General features: G+C 44.2%; 1 protein-coding gene across 4 annotated transcripts in view; it reads right to left on the bottom strand.

Moving 5' to 3' along the window:
• Positions 1–15,125, bottom strand: part of SMOC1 (SPARC related modular calcium binding 1) — a 351,884-nt gene extending 336,759 nt beyond the window's left edge. For all 4 annotated transcript variants that reach the window (XM_073554158.1, XM_073554159.1, XM_073554160.1 and 1 more), the window contains exon 1: positions 14,836–15,125. In XM_073554158.1, coding sequence (XP_073410259.1) covers positions 14,836–14,934 — 99 coding nt within the window. In that variant the 5' untranslated portion in view covers positions 14,935–15,125. The remainder of the gene's footprint in view (positions 1–14,835) is intronic.
• Between the last annotated feature and the right edge of the window lie 4,691 nt (positions 15,126–19,816).

The following is a 19,816-nucleotide window of genomic DNA, read 5'->3' as shown; positions in this document are numbered from 1 at the left end:
CCATGGTGCTGTGCTGGTGGGGGGGCTGTGCTGTATACCATGGTACTGTGCTGGTGAGGGACTGTGCTGTATACCATGGTGCTGTGCTGGGGAGGGGCTGTGCTGTACACCATGGTGCTGCGCTGGGGAGGGGCTGTGCTGTATACTATGGTCCTGTGCTGTGAGGATGTGCTGTATACCATGGTGCTGTGCTCGGGGGGCTGTGCTGTACACCATGGTGCTGTGCTGGGGGGGCTGTGCTGTATATCATGGTGCTGTGCTGGGGGGCTGTGCTGTATACCATGGTACTGTGCTGGGGGGCTGTGCTGTATACCATGTGGGGCTGTGCTGTATGCCATGTGGGCTGTGCTATATACCATGTGGGCTGTGCTATATACCATGTGGGGCTGTTATATACCATGGGGGTACATTATATTCTATAGGGGAGGCTGTGTTATATAATATGGAGGGGCTACATTATATTCTATGGGGAGGTGGGCTGTATTATATTCTATGAGGAGTGTATTATACTCTATGGAGGACTGAGCAGTGTATTTTAATATATGGAAGACTGAGTGTATTTTAATATATGGAGAGCTATAAGGAGTGTATTATACTATATGGAGGACTATGGTGGACATTATATTATATGGAGGACAATGGGGTGTAAACTGTAGATGTGGGACAGATTGATCCATTAGTGATCGCTGTGTCCTCATCATTCTTTCTCAGACAGTGTAAAGACGCCGGGAAACAAGTGTTGAACGACATAAATATTGTCGATCACACTCATTTAGCGTCCTGAACTCAGCGCATGTAAATACAACAGAAATGCTTCTGTGTGATGTGCAGTATATTAGCATTTGGGGCCCCATTTTAAACTTTGCCTAGGACCCAACGTTGCCTAAAACCGGCCCTGGCTCCACCCCAGGTGGCAGATGCGCCCTGATTGGTCCACGCTGGCCCTGAGTCCTAGTAAGCAGCTGTAGATTAGGTTGTGCCAGGACTCAGGAGGACCCAGGAGCCCAAGACAAATTAAAAGGCTTGGATTGGAAGATGTTACTGTGGGAGTGCCGAGTGGGGTGTATGTGAGGGGAAGAGAGGGAGCTGAATTAGGGTATAGGGGGTGGTGCTGTAGGGGCCTTCGTATTCCAATTTCCATCCTTATCTTAGATCATATGCAATGCAATCATCTTATCTAAGGCAGGGGTCTCACTAGTGTATGGCATGCGATATGAGAGCATGGGATGCGATATGCTAATGACTCTCGGCTCCTGCTCTGCTGCTAGCGGGAGCCGAGAGTCATGCGCCTGTGCTCCGAGCTTTTCGCACAGAGAGGATCTGAGCACAGCTGTGGAAGAGGCGGAGAAACTCATTTCTCTATCTCCTTGGCGTATATTGCACAGCACTCGGATGATATCCAAGTGATGTGCATTGTCTCACTCACACCCATAGACATATATGGGTGCGAATGAGGCGAGACTCGGCCGAGTGTCTGTGACAATTGCAGCATGCTGCGATTTCACCCGCACGTAGAATACAGCCGAGAAAAAAAACGCTGATGGGAGCTGCACCATAGACGAATACTGGTCCGAGTGCTATGTGATGTTTCATCACATAGCACTCGTCCGTATTCATTGGTAGTGTGACTCCGGCCTAATAGTTGTTGTCTGGGGAGGGTGGAGGTAGCAGGCTTATAATATATACAGCTTAGGTCTTATAATAAGCCCCAGCCTGTTAGGGCTCATGCTCACATGCGAGAAACTGGCACGATTCTCGTGTGAGTCTCTCACATGAACACCCGGCACTGCCACAGCACTCGGACCGCAGCGTGTAGCTGCATAGAAATACATGTAGCTGCACACTCCGGTCTGAGTGCCAGGGGCAGTGTTAGGTGTTGATGTGAGAGACTCGCACAAGAATTGTGCGAGTTTCTCGCATGTGTGACCACGGCCATAGGGACACATACCGCAGCAGTGGGCTATGAGCAGGATGAGGAGGTTGTGCAAGTTGGGAATAGATGGGGACGGTGCTGAAAATATGAGAAGTCAAATGTGTCTTTGTTGTAATCTCTGCAGCCGCGTTGTGGCAATCTGTGCCTGGTTTAAAGACTGGAAAAGTAAACGACTCCATTAGAAAGAGCATCACCTGTAAGTCTCTAGAAACTGCACTGTAATCGCCGATATGTTCTTTAGGCTGGGGTCACACTTACGAGAAACACGCACAATTCTCATGCGAGCCTCTCGCATCAACACCAAACACTGCCGCGGCACTTGGACCGGAGCGTGCAGCTGCATAGAAATACATGCAGCCGCACGCTCCAATCTGAGTGCCAGCGGCAGTGTTTGGTGTTGACGCGAGAGACTCAGATAAGAATCATGTCCACAAGTGTTTAAAACCACCATAATTATGTAAGCAAATGTTACTCATGTTATGGGGCCCACTCAGAGGTGTTTCGCCCCCCCCCCCCCCCTAGGCTGAACCCTTAGCTACGCCTCTGCTTCCATTGAAGGAGAACTCACCGCTTCTCATGGTAGCCTGTTCCACATAGAATCATGTACATTCTGTGCCCCTAGAAAGTGATCACATCACGTTTCATCCACGTTCATTACTCCATTTGAGGTTCTGTTTAAATTCCCCCAAAAACTGGATTCTGATGGAGCCCACAACACAGTGATTCACTGTTATTAGGTTAGTAAAGGAAATTAGCCTCCTGCTCTGCTGGTATAGATCCAATCAAGGATTCAAACAACCATAGGTAGTATCAATGTGGTTTATTTTCTACATATTTCAAAGTAATCTACTTACTTTGTGTTTTTTCCTGAAGAAGAAGTTGGATTACAACGAAACACGTAGAAACTACTGTATTGCTAATACCTATGGTTTTTGAATCCTTGCTCAGATTCATACCAGTAGCGCAGAAGACAAGTTTCCTTTCCTAACACAATACTACATTGGATCTTCTAAACCGAGGTGCTGCAGCAGCTGGGATGCCATTTTATTGTTGTGTCTCATACAACTAAACCAGGTGAGCAAAACTGCATATATGATCGATACTGTTATCTGGATAAAACCCTATGGCGCTTTCTTGTTCACTGGTTACTTTTCTATTCACTATAATGAAGCAGATGGAATCCTTTCGTCTGACGTCCCTTCCGGAGGTGTCAGTCTTCTTTAGAGAAGCACAAAAAGGTGTCCAATTAAAACGTGACAGTATCTACTTCATTACAGTGAATTACTCCATCGTGGGTTATATATTAATCCCATTTTTCAGGGATTTAGACCAAGGGCCCAGTGGATTCACATGCATGTGGCCAAAACGTGGTATGAACCGGCCTATATATTTTACATTATTTTACAGTGTGGTTATGGGTTTCTCCATAGAAGGGAAGGTACTGATGATGCACATACTGTAGCTCCAGGGGTTCTGAACTATGGACCATAGGCTCTCATTTGCAGTCGTTTGTGCCTATCTTTAGCTCCATATTATAGAGGTATTCTCACCCCCCGAAGCAATGTTTAAAAAATTGAAGGCACGTGGAGTCGTAACATACTGTGAGCATATGCCAAAGGAGATTAAATTCTCTTGTTTATGAAGAGTACTTTAATAAATACTCATTTATTTTACTAACTAGCTAAAGAAACTAAACTAAAGAAAATGTCAATTCACTGAAAGGTCATTATGGGTAGAAAGTCAGTGAAATTTGAACAAGAAGATACAGTCACATTATATGCAGCAGATTCCTAGGAAACACAAATATACGGATCCAGACTTCATAGATTGTTGGCTGCAGTTACATGGATTTATTTTTAAGGATGGATTCGATAAATCAAAATGAGATTTGTATCCAAAAGCTGAATGGAGAGGAAGGCCAAGTAGGCAGCCTGCTATGGCACCAGTGGGAAGGAAGGGTGCACATTATGGATGTAGCCATTGGACCCTGTTACAAGTACATATTGCAGAATTGGAGGGAAAAATTGGGTATGTTTTATTATGAATATGAATAGGGGATGGAGGGACTAGGGGAGCAGAGTCTAATAGAAAGTGATTAAATAATTGTCCATCCCACAGTTATCATGATGAATTTTACCATTCATGGTTGAAGGTTTGTTCGCAAACCCTTTAACCAAAACAGCTTTCCACCCCATGGTCACATTATAGATGTCATTGTAAAGGCTTCAAAAACAGCCTGCTTATCTGTATGTCTACAAGGCCACAAACACATCAGATGTATACATACACATTCGCTAAAAGTCAACTGAAGCCACTAGTTTCGACTCTCTCCCAACTGGTGAGGTCACAGAAGAGGAAGGTAGTTGAAACTTCAAAGCCCAAACCTTTAATTTTTAAGGGAAATAAGACTGTCTACTGAAAACACAGGGACACTCGGCCTCGGCCAAGCTCTCATGTGTATGGGGAAGTCAGAAAAGAATGGTCTCCAAAAAACAGCTATCTCATATGTATGGTCAGCCTAAAGAGAACCTATCAGAAATGTATACCCCTCCCCCCTTTTTAAAGCTTAGCCAGCCAATCCCTTTATGACTCCAAAGCACTGCTCCAGCAGTGAGAAATCACCGTTTTGAAGTAGTGTCTGGAAGGGAGTCGGGACATGATGATACACTGCTAGCTTCTCAGGCTCATGCGGTATTTCCTATCTAACAGCACCCTCCCCAGGCTGAATGACATGTAAGTGGCCATTTACCACAGCAAACGACCTGTCAGTCAGCCAGTGGAGGGCACTGCTAGGTAGGAAATACCGCGTAAGGCTGAGAAAGCTGTAAGTGCATTGTCAGACCCCAATGCACTTCCAAATACAACTTAAAAATGAGAATTCTCTCTGCTGGAACAGTGCTTTGGGGTCGTAAAGAAATTGACTGGCTTAGCTTTTAAAGGGCTACACAGTCATAGAAGTTATTGAGTGGGTTAATAATTTCTGACAATTTTTGTTTTAAGTATGATGTATGGCTAATTTACGGTATATGTATATATAATGTATAATTATCACCACACCAGCACTCACATGTTGATTGGACAGTATAGCAATGTGTATTGCTCCTTTATTATTTTTATTAATCTTTTTATTCTTGATAAATCTTTCTCTAATGCCCACATCACAGGTACAGCAGCGGCCAGAAGACATGGCAACAAGAATATAAGAAGATAGTCGGTATTTCCAGAGTAATACCATAAGAAGGTATGCACAAAAATTAATTACTATTGAAATCTAGATCTCCCATGTATCAGTATTTCATGGCACTCTGTGCTATCAGCTTTGCTCTTGTCACTAGCTCTCTATAGCTGATACTGTAAAGGACTGTATACACAAGACATGACATCTACAACATACACTGTGTGGTATGTACAGTCAGCGGACGTACAGAGTGTAAGCCTGGAGCAGGAGTAAGCCAAGGATGTGCAATGAACAGAAGACAATTACCATTTTATTAAGGATCCAGCCGCTCAATAACCATGTCGTCATGCCATCTGATTTACAGTGGAGACTCATCCACCTCTTAAAACAGAGGCTATTACAATAATGATCTGTGGGCCAAAGATGGTCCTACTGGATCGCTCCACCGAGCACCGACTTTTTAGAGCTCGAGAGAAACAAAGTTTTAGACAAGATCCTGGTCTGACCAATTACTGTATTACTTTTCTGGAAAGGGGAATCCAAATGGTCATGTCCTACTCAGGGCACAAGTATTGTTTTCCAAGACTAAAATGGATTATTCTTATGTCTGCCTGTCTTCTATATCTTTAATGTTAAATATACGAATATGATGCAACCAAAGCTTAATGTTGATATGAAAATGGAAGAAAATGTTTGGCTGCAAAGTACAAGGGAATTACACAGGAGTAAAAACTTGTAGCCTTAAAAATCCAGAAATTCAAGCTGAGACCTCCATTCACATTAGAAAAATTTGGTCTGACCCTTCTGATTTTGGTGAGATCAGCCAACCATATAATATGTTTCTGGGTCTCCCAAATGTTGTCTGACCGATTATGTTAGGGCATGGAAGGATCCGACCTGTTGAGTTTTGAGTTTGGCTTGGAGGTAAGTCTCTACCAGAGAAGTCTGGCATTACTACATATGCCATTACTACATATGGGGAAGTCGTGAGAGATGGCTGTTAGTGAACCATCATTCAGCCGGCAGCTCTCTAATGTGCTTTAGACATGGAGCATTGGTGGTGGGATATCGAAGTACATTGCAATGAACCGGTTACTGGTCAAGGAAGCTTATTACAATGCGCTATTTGGCAGGGTCCTCACAATGGGGCCTAGTGGGCAATATTCAAACTCCCCCTGGATCATATTTTCTTCTATATTTTAGTGATTTTATTTCCATGTCAAGACGACAATTAAGCAAACTGGACCGCTCCCCACACCTCACATTCCTATCTTACTGCATACATGTATTCTCGTTGCAATAACCATTCTGGAGCATCTTTTTATCAGATCTTTATATTGTTATTCAACCCCCACAGGTAACCTTCTGAAACTCTTATAGTGGTTTAGTATATTGCTATTTTTTAGGGCAGTGCGATAGCCTGGTTGGTTAATGGTGGCTGTGACCTGTGAGACTAAGGGTACCATTACACCTAGCGATGCACCAGCGATCCCGACCAGCGATATGACGCGGTCAGGATCGCTGGTGCATCGCTAGGTGGTCGCTAGTGAGCTGCCACTCAGGCAGATCTCACCAGCGACATCGCTGGGGATGGGGATCGCTACTTACCTGTCAGACGCGGCGATCCTGCGTCCTCCCGCCCGGCTCCACGCGTCGCTCGTCCTCACAGCAGGAAGCGCCGCAGGAAGTGACCTACGAGGAATGGTCCAGCAGCTTCTTGCACGATCAGCGATAATCAGCGGGGGAGTGGGTCTGAGGTATCACATGCAGCGATATCACTAGCAATATCGCTGCAACGTCACAAAATCGGTGACTTTACAGCGATATTGCTAGCGATATTGCAGTGTGTAATGGGGGCTTAAAGCTTCCTATACACAGCAGACGAATGCGGTATCAAAGGGTTCATCTCACAGTCTAATGTGTATGTAGTCCCCCAACAGATGATGTCAGGGCAATAACGATCTAGCATATCCAATTTCGGACTGCCAGTCCTTTTGTTCCCCTAGAGATTGCCCATCAGGGCCGGACTGGGACTAAAATTCAGCCCTGGCATTTGAAGTTACACAGGCCCACTAGTCACATGGTGACTATATAATATCTTTGTACACTTGTAGGTTACAAGAAGTGAGAGGAGATTAACACGACTATATGGCATGTAGTCACAGCTGTGCCCAGTATTTCAGCTCAGTCCTATTTATTGCTTTTAGGTACAGTACTCCTCCCAAAGCTCTGTCCCCTTTTGTACGCACGGTGACAGAATTCCTGGCAAAACTGCTATCCATTGGGCAACCAGACCCCCTGGTCATAGCTGTCCCTATCATACCTCCCAACTTTTGAAGAAGGGAAAGAGGGACAAAAACTGCAAATTTTAGGCCAGGCCCGGCCACACCCATTTTGCAACTAGTCACACCCATGTCCACGCCTAATCGCACCCATTTAGCACTGCTGATCACACTGACTGGTAGTGAGGGCACAGTGGCTGGCATTATGGGCACACTGACTGGCACTAAGGAAGAGAGAAAACAGAGAGAGAGAGAAAAAAGAGAGAGAAAGAAAGGAGAGCGAGAGAGGAAGAAAGAACAGAGAGAGAAAGAAGAAAGAACAGAGAGAGAAAGAAAGAAGAAAGAACAGAGAGAGAAAGAAAGAGGGGAAAGAAAGAACAGAGAGAGACAAAGAAAGAACAGAGAGAGAAAGAAAGAAGTAAAGAAAAGAAAGAAAGAAAGAAAGAACAGAGAGAAAGAAAGAGAGGAAAGAAAAAGAAAGAAAGAGGGGAAAGAAAGAACAGAGAGAGAGAGAAAGAAAGAACAGAGAGAGTGAAAGAAAATGAGGGAAAGACAGAACAGAGAATGAGAAAGAAAGAGCAGAGAAAGAAAGAAAAAGAGAGAAAGAAATAAAGAAAGATTCTAGAAAGATACTATAGCAGCCCGGCTCCCATTGTAGTGCCCACCTGAGCCTCCCGATGCAGGACATATCATGATCCGCTCACATGGCCGGCAACCCCGATTCCAAGGCGATCCTGCTGTCTGCGCTGTTGGAGGACATGGTGATGGATCTGAAGCATCACCATGCGTCACAATCTCCTCATCAGAAAATGAGGGAAAGACAGAACAGAAAATGAGAAAGAAAGAACAGAGAAAGAAAGAAACAGAGAGAAAGAACTAAAGATTCTATAAAGATTCTATAGCAGCCCCATCTAGTGCCCACCTGAGCCTCCAGATGCAGGACATATCATGATCCGCTCAAATGGCCAGCATCCTCGATTCCAAGGCGATCCTGCTGTCTGCGCTGTCAGCGGACATGGTGATGGATCTGAAGCATTCCTAGTTCCGTCACAATCTCCTCATGAAATTATCTCATTTCTGGTCAGCTTCCAGCACATCACTTCAGGTGGAACGTCATGTGTGTGTTTTAAAATGCTCCTCGGGGCTCCGCCATGTACTCCTGTGTCCGTGGGAAAAGCCCGCTTTGTATGCTTTGTACACACTTGCCTCCACTCCGTACATCCCATACACATACAGTATGGCTTCACTCCGTACACACACGGCTCCGCTCCGTATACCCCATACACACGCGGCTCTGCTCCGTACACCAAGTACACACGACTTCGCTCCATACACCTCGTACACGCGCGGCTCCTCTCCGTACACCTCGTACACGCGCGGCTCCTCTCCGTACACCTCGTACATGCGCGGCTCCTCTCCGTACACCTCGTACACGCGCGGCTCCTCTGCGTACACCTCGTACACGTGCGGCTCCGCTCCGTACGCCTCGTACACGCGCGGCTCCACTCCGTACACCTCGTGCACACACGGCTCCGCTCCGTACACCTCGTACACACAAGGCTCCGCTCCGTACACCTCGTACACACACGGCTCCACTCCGTACACCTCATACACACATGGCTCCGCGCCTTACACCTCGTACACATGCGGCTCCGCTCCGTACACCTCGTACACACACGGTTCTGCTCCGTACACCTCATACACACACAGCTCTGCTACATCTACCCTGTAAACCCCTCCTGACCCCACACATACTTACCTCATCCAGCACCATGACAACAGCACCACAGAGTCTTGCAGACACCAAGAGGCAAGGCTGAGCGCACAGGACCTGTGATGAGGTCACAGGAAGGGCGGAGTCAGGGGGTCACATGATCAGGGGTCTGGACAAAGGCTCCTGATCATGTGACCACTGACTCCTCCCCTCTTGTGACCTCATCACAGGTCCTGTGAACAGAGAAGAGAGCAGGCAAGCGACGCTGTGAGTGGCTGTGGGGGGAGGTCTCATGCAACGGCGAGGATGGGGTGCGTGGGGGGGCGTGGCAGCTTATCTCCCTGCAGTGCGGGAGGGTTGGAAACTATAACCGCCGTGCCCGCAGAGGGCCGGCGGCAGGAGCAACAGCCAGGCCAGTGGCCGCATCAGCTGGCAAGCGGCCAGATGATCGGGTACTGCTGCCCACATGACAATGGCCCAGCGGGAAAATGCCCGGTTAGTTATATTACCAATCCGGGTCTGGCATTCTAATTTTGATATATAGTGGCATGTAAAAGTTTGGGCACCCCTGGTCAAAATTACTGTTATTGTGAACAGTTAAGCAAATTGAAGATGAAATGATCGCTAAAAGGCCTAAAGTTGTATTTTAGGCAAAATAAAATATATTTCATTCTTTTAATTTTAAAAATTACAACGTAAAATGGGACTATGCAACAGTTTGGGCTCCCTTGGAGATTTGTGTGCTCAGACAACACATTTGTTTAAAATAAAATAAAAAAAGTCCCCAAATTTGAAGAACACCTTTTAAATTTGCTTCTCTGCATATAAGATAGGACTATGTATGAGGCAAATGTACTATTGGTGCAACTGGTGCAGCAGTACAGGGGCCTAAGAGCTAAGGAGGCCACATCCACCTCCAAAGCAGTAAGCAGCTTCTGTCACAGACAGACACAAATGGAGGAATTACGATAAGCTATTCGTCTGCAAATGGCACATGTAGTGTTCTTGCACAGTGCTCTCTTTTTGTGTCCGCTCCTGGGACAGTGGAAGTACAGAATAGAGAAGGTGCTGAAGGTAAAGTAGACTGTGCCCAGGATAAGTACCTTTCACTGATGTCTGTAATATAAGCGATGAGAATCACGAGACTGCAGGCTGTGTCTTAGTAGAGGTAGACTAATGGCTAGTGGGTTGCCTCCCATATATCAACGCTCCGGTGTTTTAGAGAAGACATAGTTCGAAGAACTGATCGGGGACATAGGAATAGACAAGACTATCCCGGCACTGCACCTAACCGGCTCTCCCCAGAATTGCTCCAGTTAATTAATGGGTCTCTTCCAAGTGTGTACATCAGAAGAGACCTGTCGATCACCTGGAGCGATGCAGAGAGAAGCCGGATGGTGTTGGGTTGGCGTTGAGGTATGGTGTTGGTCTAGTCTTGTCTATTCCTATGGCCCTGGTAAGTTCTTGGACTTATGTTTTCTCTGACATGCCAGGATCTGATTCATGTTGCACGTGGTTTAGGCAACATGAACCGAGTGACATGTTCTTATTAATCCAATATGGAGCACACTCTTCATAGAAGCATAAAATGTTAGAGTTGTAAGGGGCCTCCTCGGCCATCGTATCCAACCCCCTGCTCAATGCAGGATTCATTAAACCATCTCAGACAGATGTCTGTCCAGCTTCTTGCCATAGCATGTCTCTTGGATTTTAATAATTACAATAAAGAGTAAGTTTTAGTCCATATTTGTGCAATCATCTGTGGCGCCCCTGAGGGTTCAGTCGCCACAGAGGTACTGCACCTCCTCCTGAGGTGTGGTACCACACTACCCAGGTAAGATGGGGACACCTGACCAGACTCCATCACCTGCACCCAGCAAGGAAACCTTAGAACAGCAGGGCACCCTCTATGACCCCTGCTTGGTTCATGAAGGGTGCTGGGAGGTGGGTGGAGTTTAGTTTGCACTAGAGGCGTAAAACTGACAGGAAGTTAGATCAGTTCCCCAGAGGGGGAAGGAGAGAGAGGACGTTTATGCAGCAGCCTCCTGTGAGCTGGAGCTGCTGGCAAGGAAAGGAAGAGAAAGATCAGTTCTTCAGAAGAAAAAAGGAAAGGACGAAACGTAGTGGAGAGTTGGGGACTAGGGATAGAGCAGAGCCCTTCCCTAAGTTTATGCACCAAAGGCTGGGCGCCGTCATCCGAGGCTGTGTGAACACTAATGGTTCTACAGCAGAAACCGGAGGAATAGAAGTTTTGACCACTTTATTCCCACCTAACATTTGACGACACAGTATCAACCTGTGTGAGCCAGGATATGATTGTAAGGAGTCTCTGAAGTAGGCTAAAGCTGCCTGTCATGCGAGTGGAGTTCTATGTAACAGCAAGAAAGAGGAAATTGAGTGTAATTCATAACTGCAAGTACTTCAGATTAGCGCTAGTAAGGAAACGTTCAGAAAAGGCACATACGGAAGGGTGTGCCCCATCTACCGGGGAGTTGGCTGATCCCTCACATGAAGAACACGGCACTGAAGTGGACACCTGTGTATGCCATAAACGTGAGTAAAGCTTTGAAACTACATTCAGCTGTGTCTCTGCCTTCTTCCTGCGTCACTTTTCAGCACTGCTACATCTCGGTGCCTAAACACTACACCATTTACTTCAACATCAACTCCAACTGCCCTGGGACTACATCTTGCCTGTGGAGAGCTATTACACCTCTGCTGCATCACACCATCTGTCCCAGAGGATCTGCACTGCAGCGCTGGTCCCCTTCTGACCAGATACCACAGGTGGCGTCACAAACTTATCTACACATAAACTTTTTTCCTCTTATTTTACATGGACACCCAGGGCCACGGACCGGGTCACTGCCTCTGCGACACATCCCCTTTAAGACACCAGCCTGGTACCGAGTAAGAACCCCCACTTGCCCTGGGGGTGATCCACATCGTTTTGATAATACTTGGACGTAGTCTTTCTGAATTTATACTGTGACAGGTTCCATCAAATGATGACTCAGAGGTTAGCTCTGTTTCTTTGCAGCACTGGGGTCCTGGTTTCAAATCCCATCAAGGACTACAATGGTATTATTGAACATGAATTTATCATAAAGGAAAAGTATTTACGAGTGCATGGTTTAATGACGAGTGACATGGCGCCAAAATGGTCATCGGACCTTGGTTAAAGCTTTGTTCTCATGGCCACCTTTTAAGGGAAGGTTGCAACCACCAGATAGCTGCCGTAGCATCTTTTCTATGCTAAAGCTGTAAAAAGCGGCTGCCCATGTATCCTTTGACCAAAGACATGCAGTTGGGGTGCAGTCATATTGCTGTATAACTCATCTGAGGATCGCATTGCAATTCTCTGGCTGTTGACACTCCTAAACTTCAGAGAAATACATGCTGTCACACTCAGGTCAGTTGAGCCGCCGGTCCGAGGGTTGCGATGCAATCCTCACATGAGTAATGCGGCAGTCTGACTTCACCCTTCTGCCGTATTACTCATGTGATGAATGTGTCACAATACTCCGACGGGCCGTCTGCTCTTCTGACCTTAACATGACAACTGCATAGAAATTCATGCTGTCCCGTTTAGGATCGGAAAGCCGCCGGCCAGTCTGAGGATTGCGATGCGATCCTTGTGTGAGTAATACGGCTGTCTGCACGCTTGGACTGTAATATGAATGAGAAAAATACGGCTTCTATAGGGCTCTACTACTGTGAATTATGTCATGCTATGAGCTGCATGAGATCACATTACTAAATCTAATGTCATAATGTCTTTGTAGTGTTATGTAATACAGCATCCACAAAGTTGTGTGTGTTTTTACCAGCTGTTTTTTGTAAAACAGCAACAAAAAGTTATGATATAATCACATAATATCACATGTAATATGTATAGAGATCACATTCGATATTGGATTTGCATAAATCACACATATACATAAGTGATTTTATACAGTCCATAGGAATACATGACGTTCAATATCGTGCTGTCAGAGAATGTTGCAAGTTGTAGTTTTATGGCCCTAGGTTGACAGGTAAGTATTACTTTCTGGCCTCTCTCCTTTCTCAGCCTCTCCTACAGCTTTCCCTACAAACAAGTTCCAAATGTTGATGACTTCAATGTACACATGAAGCAGAGCTGAACTTGTCATAGGCAACGAAAAAAGCTGTGCCTGACAATAGACACAACTGTGTATAATTTTGCATAAGAATACAGGCACACTTTAGTAAGTTACTCTGATGCTTAATGGCCAAAAGGCGGAAATGACAGATTCAGATCTGCTCTGTCCATCTATGGGTATGTATATTGCGCCCGTATGGCTTTTGAAGTAGAAGACCCTTAAGGACAGTGCCGGTGGAGTTTTTCCTGAAGCGTCTTTTTATTCTTTTTTTCGCTGTGACTTTGTTAACGATGTCTTTTTAGTTTTCATTAATTTCATATATAAAATAGTTAGGGGTTTACAAGCAGAAGCCACCCGAAGAATGGTCCGATCACTTCTTTTAGCCATTTCAAGGCTTTCAAAGCCTAAAGTGGTTTAAAGAAGTGCCAAAAGACGGAAGATATGCACAAGTCGTTTTCACATTGCTGTGCACATGTTTATCTTTTTTTTCCCATTGTTATTGTGCTTTTTCAGGTGGCTTCAAGGCGGAATCCGCCTGAAAAAGACATTGTGTTTCACATACCCATGATCTCTTCATCCAATCTTATTTATTATTAGTGACTAGACAAGAACCAGCATGAGAAAACTATAAGGTCCTTAATATCACCCCCATCTCTACAAGATGGGGGACCAACGGCAACTTCCAAAACTGACTGACAGATGCCGGTAGTAGTTTGCCCTATCTTTTCTGTCCCATCACTAAACAATTGGATCAGATTATTTACTATTGCAAGGTAGTTGAATTTTTCGGTGTTCATATCTTTAATTGCGATTATGCCCTATAGAGACCTAATATGCATAGTATTGAAGTCAAGCAACAAATCACTTACGTCACATTGTTCTGGATCAGAACCGAAAACTTGAAACGACTCTTACCCTAAGGAGAGGAGCTCCGAGAACACTTAACACTTATCAAAGATGTTTAGAGATAAATGAATATTCCAGCCCAAGGTATGAAAAGTTCTCACATCTTGTGGTACAAGCCATAACTAATGGTGGTGACCCTCCCAATGATTTGTGCTAGCTGGCTACAGATTAGATTGTCCCCGACCTCAAAACTATTCCATTATTTTTCACAAATTTTGCAATTCTTTCTAAGGACAAGCTATCCTCTTCCAGCACGCCTTCTCCGCTATGAATGAAGACAGCATTTCACATTTTATCATTACGTACAGATGTAGCAGAGCTGAGCTTGTTAACGAAGCAGTTTATTTTCTGTGACTTTGCATAGGATCTACTCATCGTCTTACAGTTATCATTGTGCACAAAGTAAAATCCTGATCAATGACCGACTCAATTCTGCTCCATCTACTCTAGATTATCCCTAGGATTGATTTTAAATTCCCCCCCAAAAAGGTGAAAAAATTATTTTCACATCCTAAAATAATAATCGCGCAGTCTCAATGCTTTTTTTGCTTTTTCTCCCAAAATTCTTTTCAAAAGTTCTGCTTAGCTGACATTTGTTATAGAAGCAAATAGATGCAGCAGGTTAGCTGATAAAGAGAGAAGGTAACAGACCATGTGTAGACAGGTATCATGTGTATAAGAGAGCAGAGATGCCTTACCCTGGGTCCGGTCCCCCTGTGGTTCAAGGATTGTGTCACATGAAGAAGGACAAGAAGAGCTTGTGAAGTGACAAGAATGACAAAACCTCTCTGGGTCATTTTTGTTTCCTTTTCAAAAAACAGGTGCGAAAGTTTATCGAAGAGTTAATTTTCTGATTTTTTTTCCTGCAGTTTGGGAAACTAAGCCAAACCCTAATAGTTTAAAGTAAAAAATAAAAAAAAATCTAAGAAAGGAAAGTACATGGACATGCACAGATGTCTCTCCTGTGGCTCTCTCCTTGTCTTTTACTGGCAGCAGGTTTAAAGCATTAACACTTCCATTGGGATCCCATTATAAACCCGCCTGAAAGGGGAGGGCGAGTAAGGGGGGGTGGTAAATTAGGTCTGACCCTTTCTTTTTAACTTTTCTGTATGGTCCTACCTTGGGTGTGTTGCTGCCACCTACTGTTCAATAAATTGTTCAACAAATGTTTTTCGTTGTTACTGCGTTACCATCTGCTAGAATGAATTTCCTTATAATTTGTGAGGAAATGGGTATTTTCTAAATACTTGTAACGTATTTCTAAAATATTTTTAAAGGTGAAAACACATTTTGAAAATCTATATCAGTGCTAGGATCACCTTATATGTGGGAATATGGGAAAATGTGTTATATAAAAATACAAATATATATATATATATATTTATATATATATATATATATATATACATACACACACATATATATATATGTATTTATTTATTTTCTTTCCTTTATCAAAACCTGATTGAGATAGCCACTGCTTATCTTTTCTCGGAGAAATCATCTCTAAATACTTTCTACTGCTTTATTAATTGATCATTTTCGCTCTCTGCAAGAAGAGGTTCTGAAGAAACTGTATTTGCAAAAACATTATAATACTTAATTCAGCTGCTGATAAATTTCATTATCAAAATGATGAGAATTTTTCATATTAATTAGTTGTGGGCTGGAAGTTCCTGTTTCTTGAAAAAAAAGAGGTTCTGTAGCAGCTGATGTTTACATATGAAAGAACAATGCAGACTCTACTATTAAAAATAATTATGGATTGTCACCAAAATAAATATACTGTATGGACACCTCTCTCCCCAAAAGAATAGGAGCTGATCCGCAGTGCCATGGAGTGGCCGCTACACATTGAACAGGACCATGCTGTGCAGCTCCATTCTATGTTTACATCCATCTCCAGTTAAAAACAGCTGATTGAAGTGGGTGCTGTCATGATCCAGTCCAGAGTTTGTTTTCTGCTGTCTTCTCCTTGCATTGGTCATGCGGGGGTTAATCCCCTCTGCCTCGTTCTGGAGCTGGCTGGGCTATTTCAGTCCTCTGCAGCCTGCTGGCCAACGTCAGCTTTACTGCAAGCCTCCAAGCTACTGCCCCGTATTCCTTTAGGGTGTGTGCACACGCTGCGGATTCTGCTATGGTTCCACAGCGGATTTGGCCGCTGCGGATCCGCAGCAGTTTTTGCTGTGGTGTACGGTACCATTATTCCCTATGGGAATAAAAAACCGCAGTGCAGACGGTGCAGATTTTTCCGCACGTTTTTTCTGCGGTTTTGAAACCGCAGATTCTGTGGAATCTGCAGCGGTTTGCCATTTCCTCCATTGTAGAGATGAAAAACCGCAGGCCAAAACCGCAGAGTAATCCGCAGGTAAAACCGCAGATCTTTTGACCTGCAGATTTACCTGCGGATTTTACAAAATCCGCGCAGCCAAATCCGCACCCCATTCCGCAGCGTGTGCACGTAGCCTTAGTGTTCCTTCTGCCCCCAATTAGCTGGACTTGTGTGTGACCCGGCTTGATCTCTGGACTCAGCTTGTTTTTCCCGTTTCTGATACAACGCTTTCCGACTGGCTTTTGACCCTCTGGCTTGTACCCTGACAATGGCTTATGTCTTACGTTTCTGATACCAGGTTCCTGGTTAGTCCTGACTTCTCGCACGTCCCTGACCATACACTCGCTGTCTCCCTTGGTACTTCTGCTCCTGACACTTGCAGACTTTGGCTAGGCTGACCACACTTTCATTACCTGTGACACCTGTGCTGTAGATCTGTGTTACTACGCTGTGTGTGTGCAACCTCTCTTCCGTCACCAGCACCCCCTGGTGGAGGTTGCGCTGTACTGCACTGCAGCTACACGTTACATTTGCTACGTGTCGGACACCCAGGTGATCTGATATTTGTAAGGATAGGTCATCGATATAAAATGTCTGAAGAGCCCTTTAGGGTGTGTGCAGACGCTGCGGAATCCGCTGCGGATTAATTCTCACGGATTTTGCAAAAACCGCAGATAAACCGCAGGTCAAAAGACCTGCGGATTATCTGCGGTTTTGCCTGCGGTTTGGTCCTGCGGATTCACCATCTCCACAATGGTGGAGATAGGAACCTGCTGCGGATTCATGTCAATTCTTTCTGTGGTTTCAAAACCGCAGGAGATCCGCGCGGATTTTTCCGCACCATCTACACTGCGGTTTTTGTTTACCATTCATTTGAATGGTACTGTACACCGCAGCTAAAACTGCTGCGGGTCCGCAGCGGCCAAAACCGCTGCGGAACCGCAGCGGAATCCGCAACGTGTGCACACACCCTAAATGTGCCCTTACACATATAGGCAATTTAATTTATAATAGTTAAATATCTCATGTGTATGGGGGCCTTCCCCTCGCTTCTTTCCTCATAGGTGTGCCCAACTCTTTTTGACTTATTGAAGATACACAGCTTACAGATGTGTCTGGCATCAGCTGGTTCCCATTTCCAAATTAAAGGGAATCTGTCAGCAGGTTTTGTCATATAATCTGTAGCAGCATGATGTAGAGGCAGATAGACAGATTCCAGCAGTGTCACTTACCAGTCTGTGTGTTGCTGTTTTCATAAAATTATCACTATAGGACTAAGTGGCTCATGCCTCCTGGTCAACTGCTCTGTGCAACCGCACCCCCACCTCTGATTGGCAGCTTTCTGTCAATGTACACTGTACACAAAAGCTGCCCATCAGTGCTGTGGGCGGGGTTATGAAGAGCTCAGCATTCCAAGCTCTGATAGATCTTCAGCAGAGTAAACAGTGATGGTATCAAAATGACAGTAAGCAGATTAGCAAGTGACACATCCCTGGATTGGGGTTCTGAGCCCCTAAATCACACTTCTCTCAGATTATGTAACAAAAATCTGCTGACAGATTCCCTTTAAAAACACATGCACATTCGGCCAAACTGAGCAATGGTGTGTATTAGGGATAGATGCTGTAAATAGCTATTGAAGGTGTTTTGGCACTTTTATAACAAACAGTGGGGGTTCATTTTCCCATACATATTGCAGATGGGATTTTTATCATCTACTATAGAATATAATGTTTTAGTAGGGAAGTTAAAACATAATTTCATTTTTTTTCCATATTTTATGCTGCAAACTTAATTATTGCAGAATGAGCAGTTCTTATAAGTGTCTCATTTACTTTGTGTTAAATTACTAATTGTTTCAAAATCTCTGTTTTCTGTCAGCGGATGAAAGCATTCTTTTGCTCAGCCTGCTGACAGGTTCCCTTGTGTGTATTCGTGATCAGGCGGTTACCGTCTGAGTGAAGGTCTTCCTCCTCTTTCGAATGTAAACCACATTCTCAAATATCTTGAACATGGTGAAGAATTGTAACACAAAGTATTGTAGAAAAGTACATAACCTGTCATTATTCAAGTTTTCAGCGACCTATATAGAGGATATTATGAATGGAAGCAAATAAGACCCTCAATTATGTAAACTGGGACAGTGGAAGAGCACTATATCAAAGTGGTGTAGAACTGATTTGTGAACATCGGAGTGATGAGTTTTGTGTCATTTTATCAGCAGGAGATTATCGCTACAGGACAACATCTCATGTGCCTGGCAGTGCGGCTAAGCGGCGTAATCCCACCCCCACCACTGATTGGCAGCTTGCCGACAATGTACACAGGAAGCTGCCAATCAGGGGTGTAGGCGTGGTTATGCGCAGATCAAAGATCTTAGGTCAGCTACATCTACATCAGACAAAGTTTTCTTGTTTTGGTATACTATGACATTTCACTGTTTGCTAGTGTTAACCCCTTCACCCCGAAGCCTGTTTTCACCTTCCTGACCAGGTCAATTTTTTCAATTCTGACCACTGTCACTTTGAGGTCATAACTTTGGAACGCTTCAATGGATTCCACTGATTTTGAGATTGTCCTTTTAGTGACATATTGTACTTCATGATAGTTGTAAAATTTCTTTGATATAACTTGCGTTTATTTGTGAAAAAAATGTAAATTTAGTGAAAATGTTGAAAATTTTGTAATTTTCAAACTTTTAATTTTAATGCCCTTAAATCAGAGAGTCATGTCACACAAATAGTTAATAAATAACTTTTCCCTCAATTTTTTAAACATTTTTCTTTTTTTTAGTTAGGACATTATAAGGGTTAAACGTTGACCAGCAAGGTCTCATTTTTACAACAAAATTTACAAAACCATTTTTTTGAGGGACCACATCACATTTGAAGTGACTTTGGGGGTCAATATGGCAGAAAATACCCAAAAGTGATGCCATTCTAAAAACTGCACCCCTCAAGGTGCTCGAAACCACATTCAAGAAGTTTATTTACCCTTCAGGTGCGTCACAGGAATTTATGGAATATGGAGGGAAAAAATGAACTTATAATGTTTCTTTCACAGAAATTTTCCTTTAGACCAATTTTTTTTATTTTCATAAGGTTAACTGGAGAATTTGCAACAAAAAATTTGTTGTGCAATTTCTCCTGAGCATGCCAATACCCCGTATGTGGAGGAATACCACTGTTTGGGCGCACGACAGGGCTCGGAAGAGATTGAGCGCCATTTCACTTTTTGAATGTAAAATTTGCTGGTATAATTAACAGACTCCATGTCGCATTTGGAGAGCCCCGGATGTGCCTAAACAGAGGAAACCACAAAAAGTGACCCCATTTTGAAAACTAGAC

Source organism: Dendrobates tinctorius, unplaced genomic scaffold (assembly GCF_039654945.1).
Source record: "Dendrobates tinctorius isolate UK_male_01 unplaced genomic scaffold, ASM3965494v1 ptg000208l, whole genome shotgun sequence".
NCBI lineage: Eukaryota > Metazoa > Chordata > Amphibia > Anura > Dendrobatidae > Dendrobates > Dendrobates tinctorius.
Note: the sequence above shows the minus strand (reverse complement) of the source record. Positions and strands in the feature narration are given on the sequence as shown.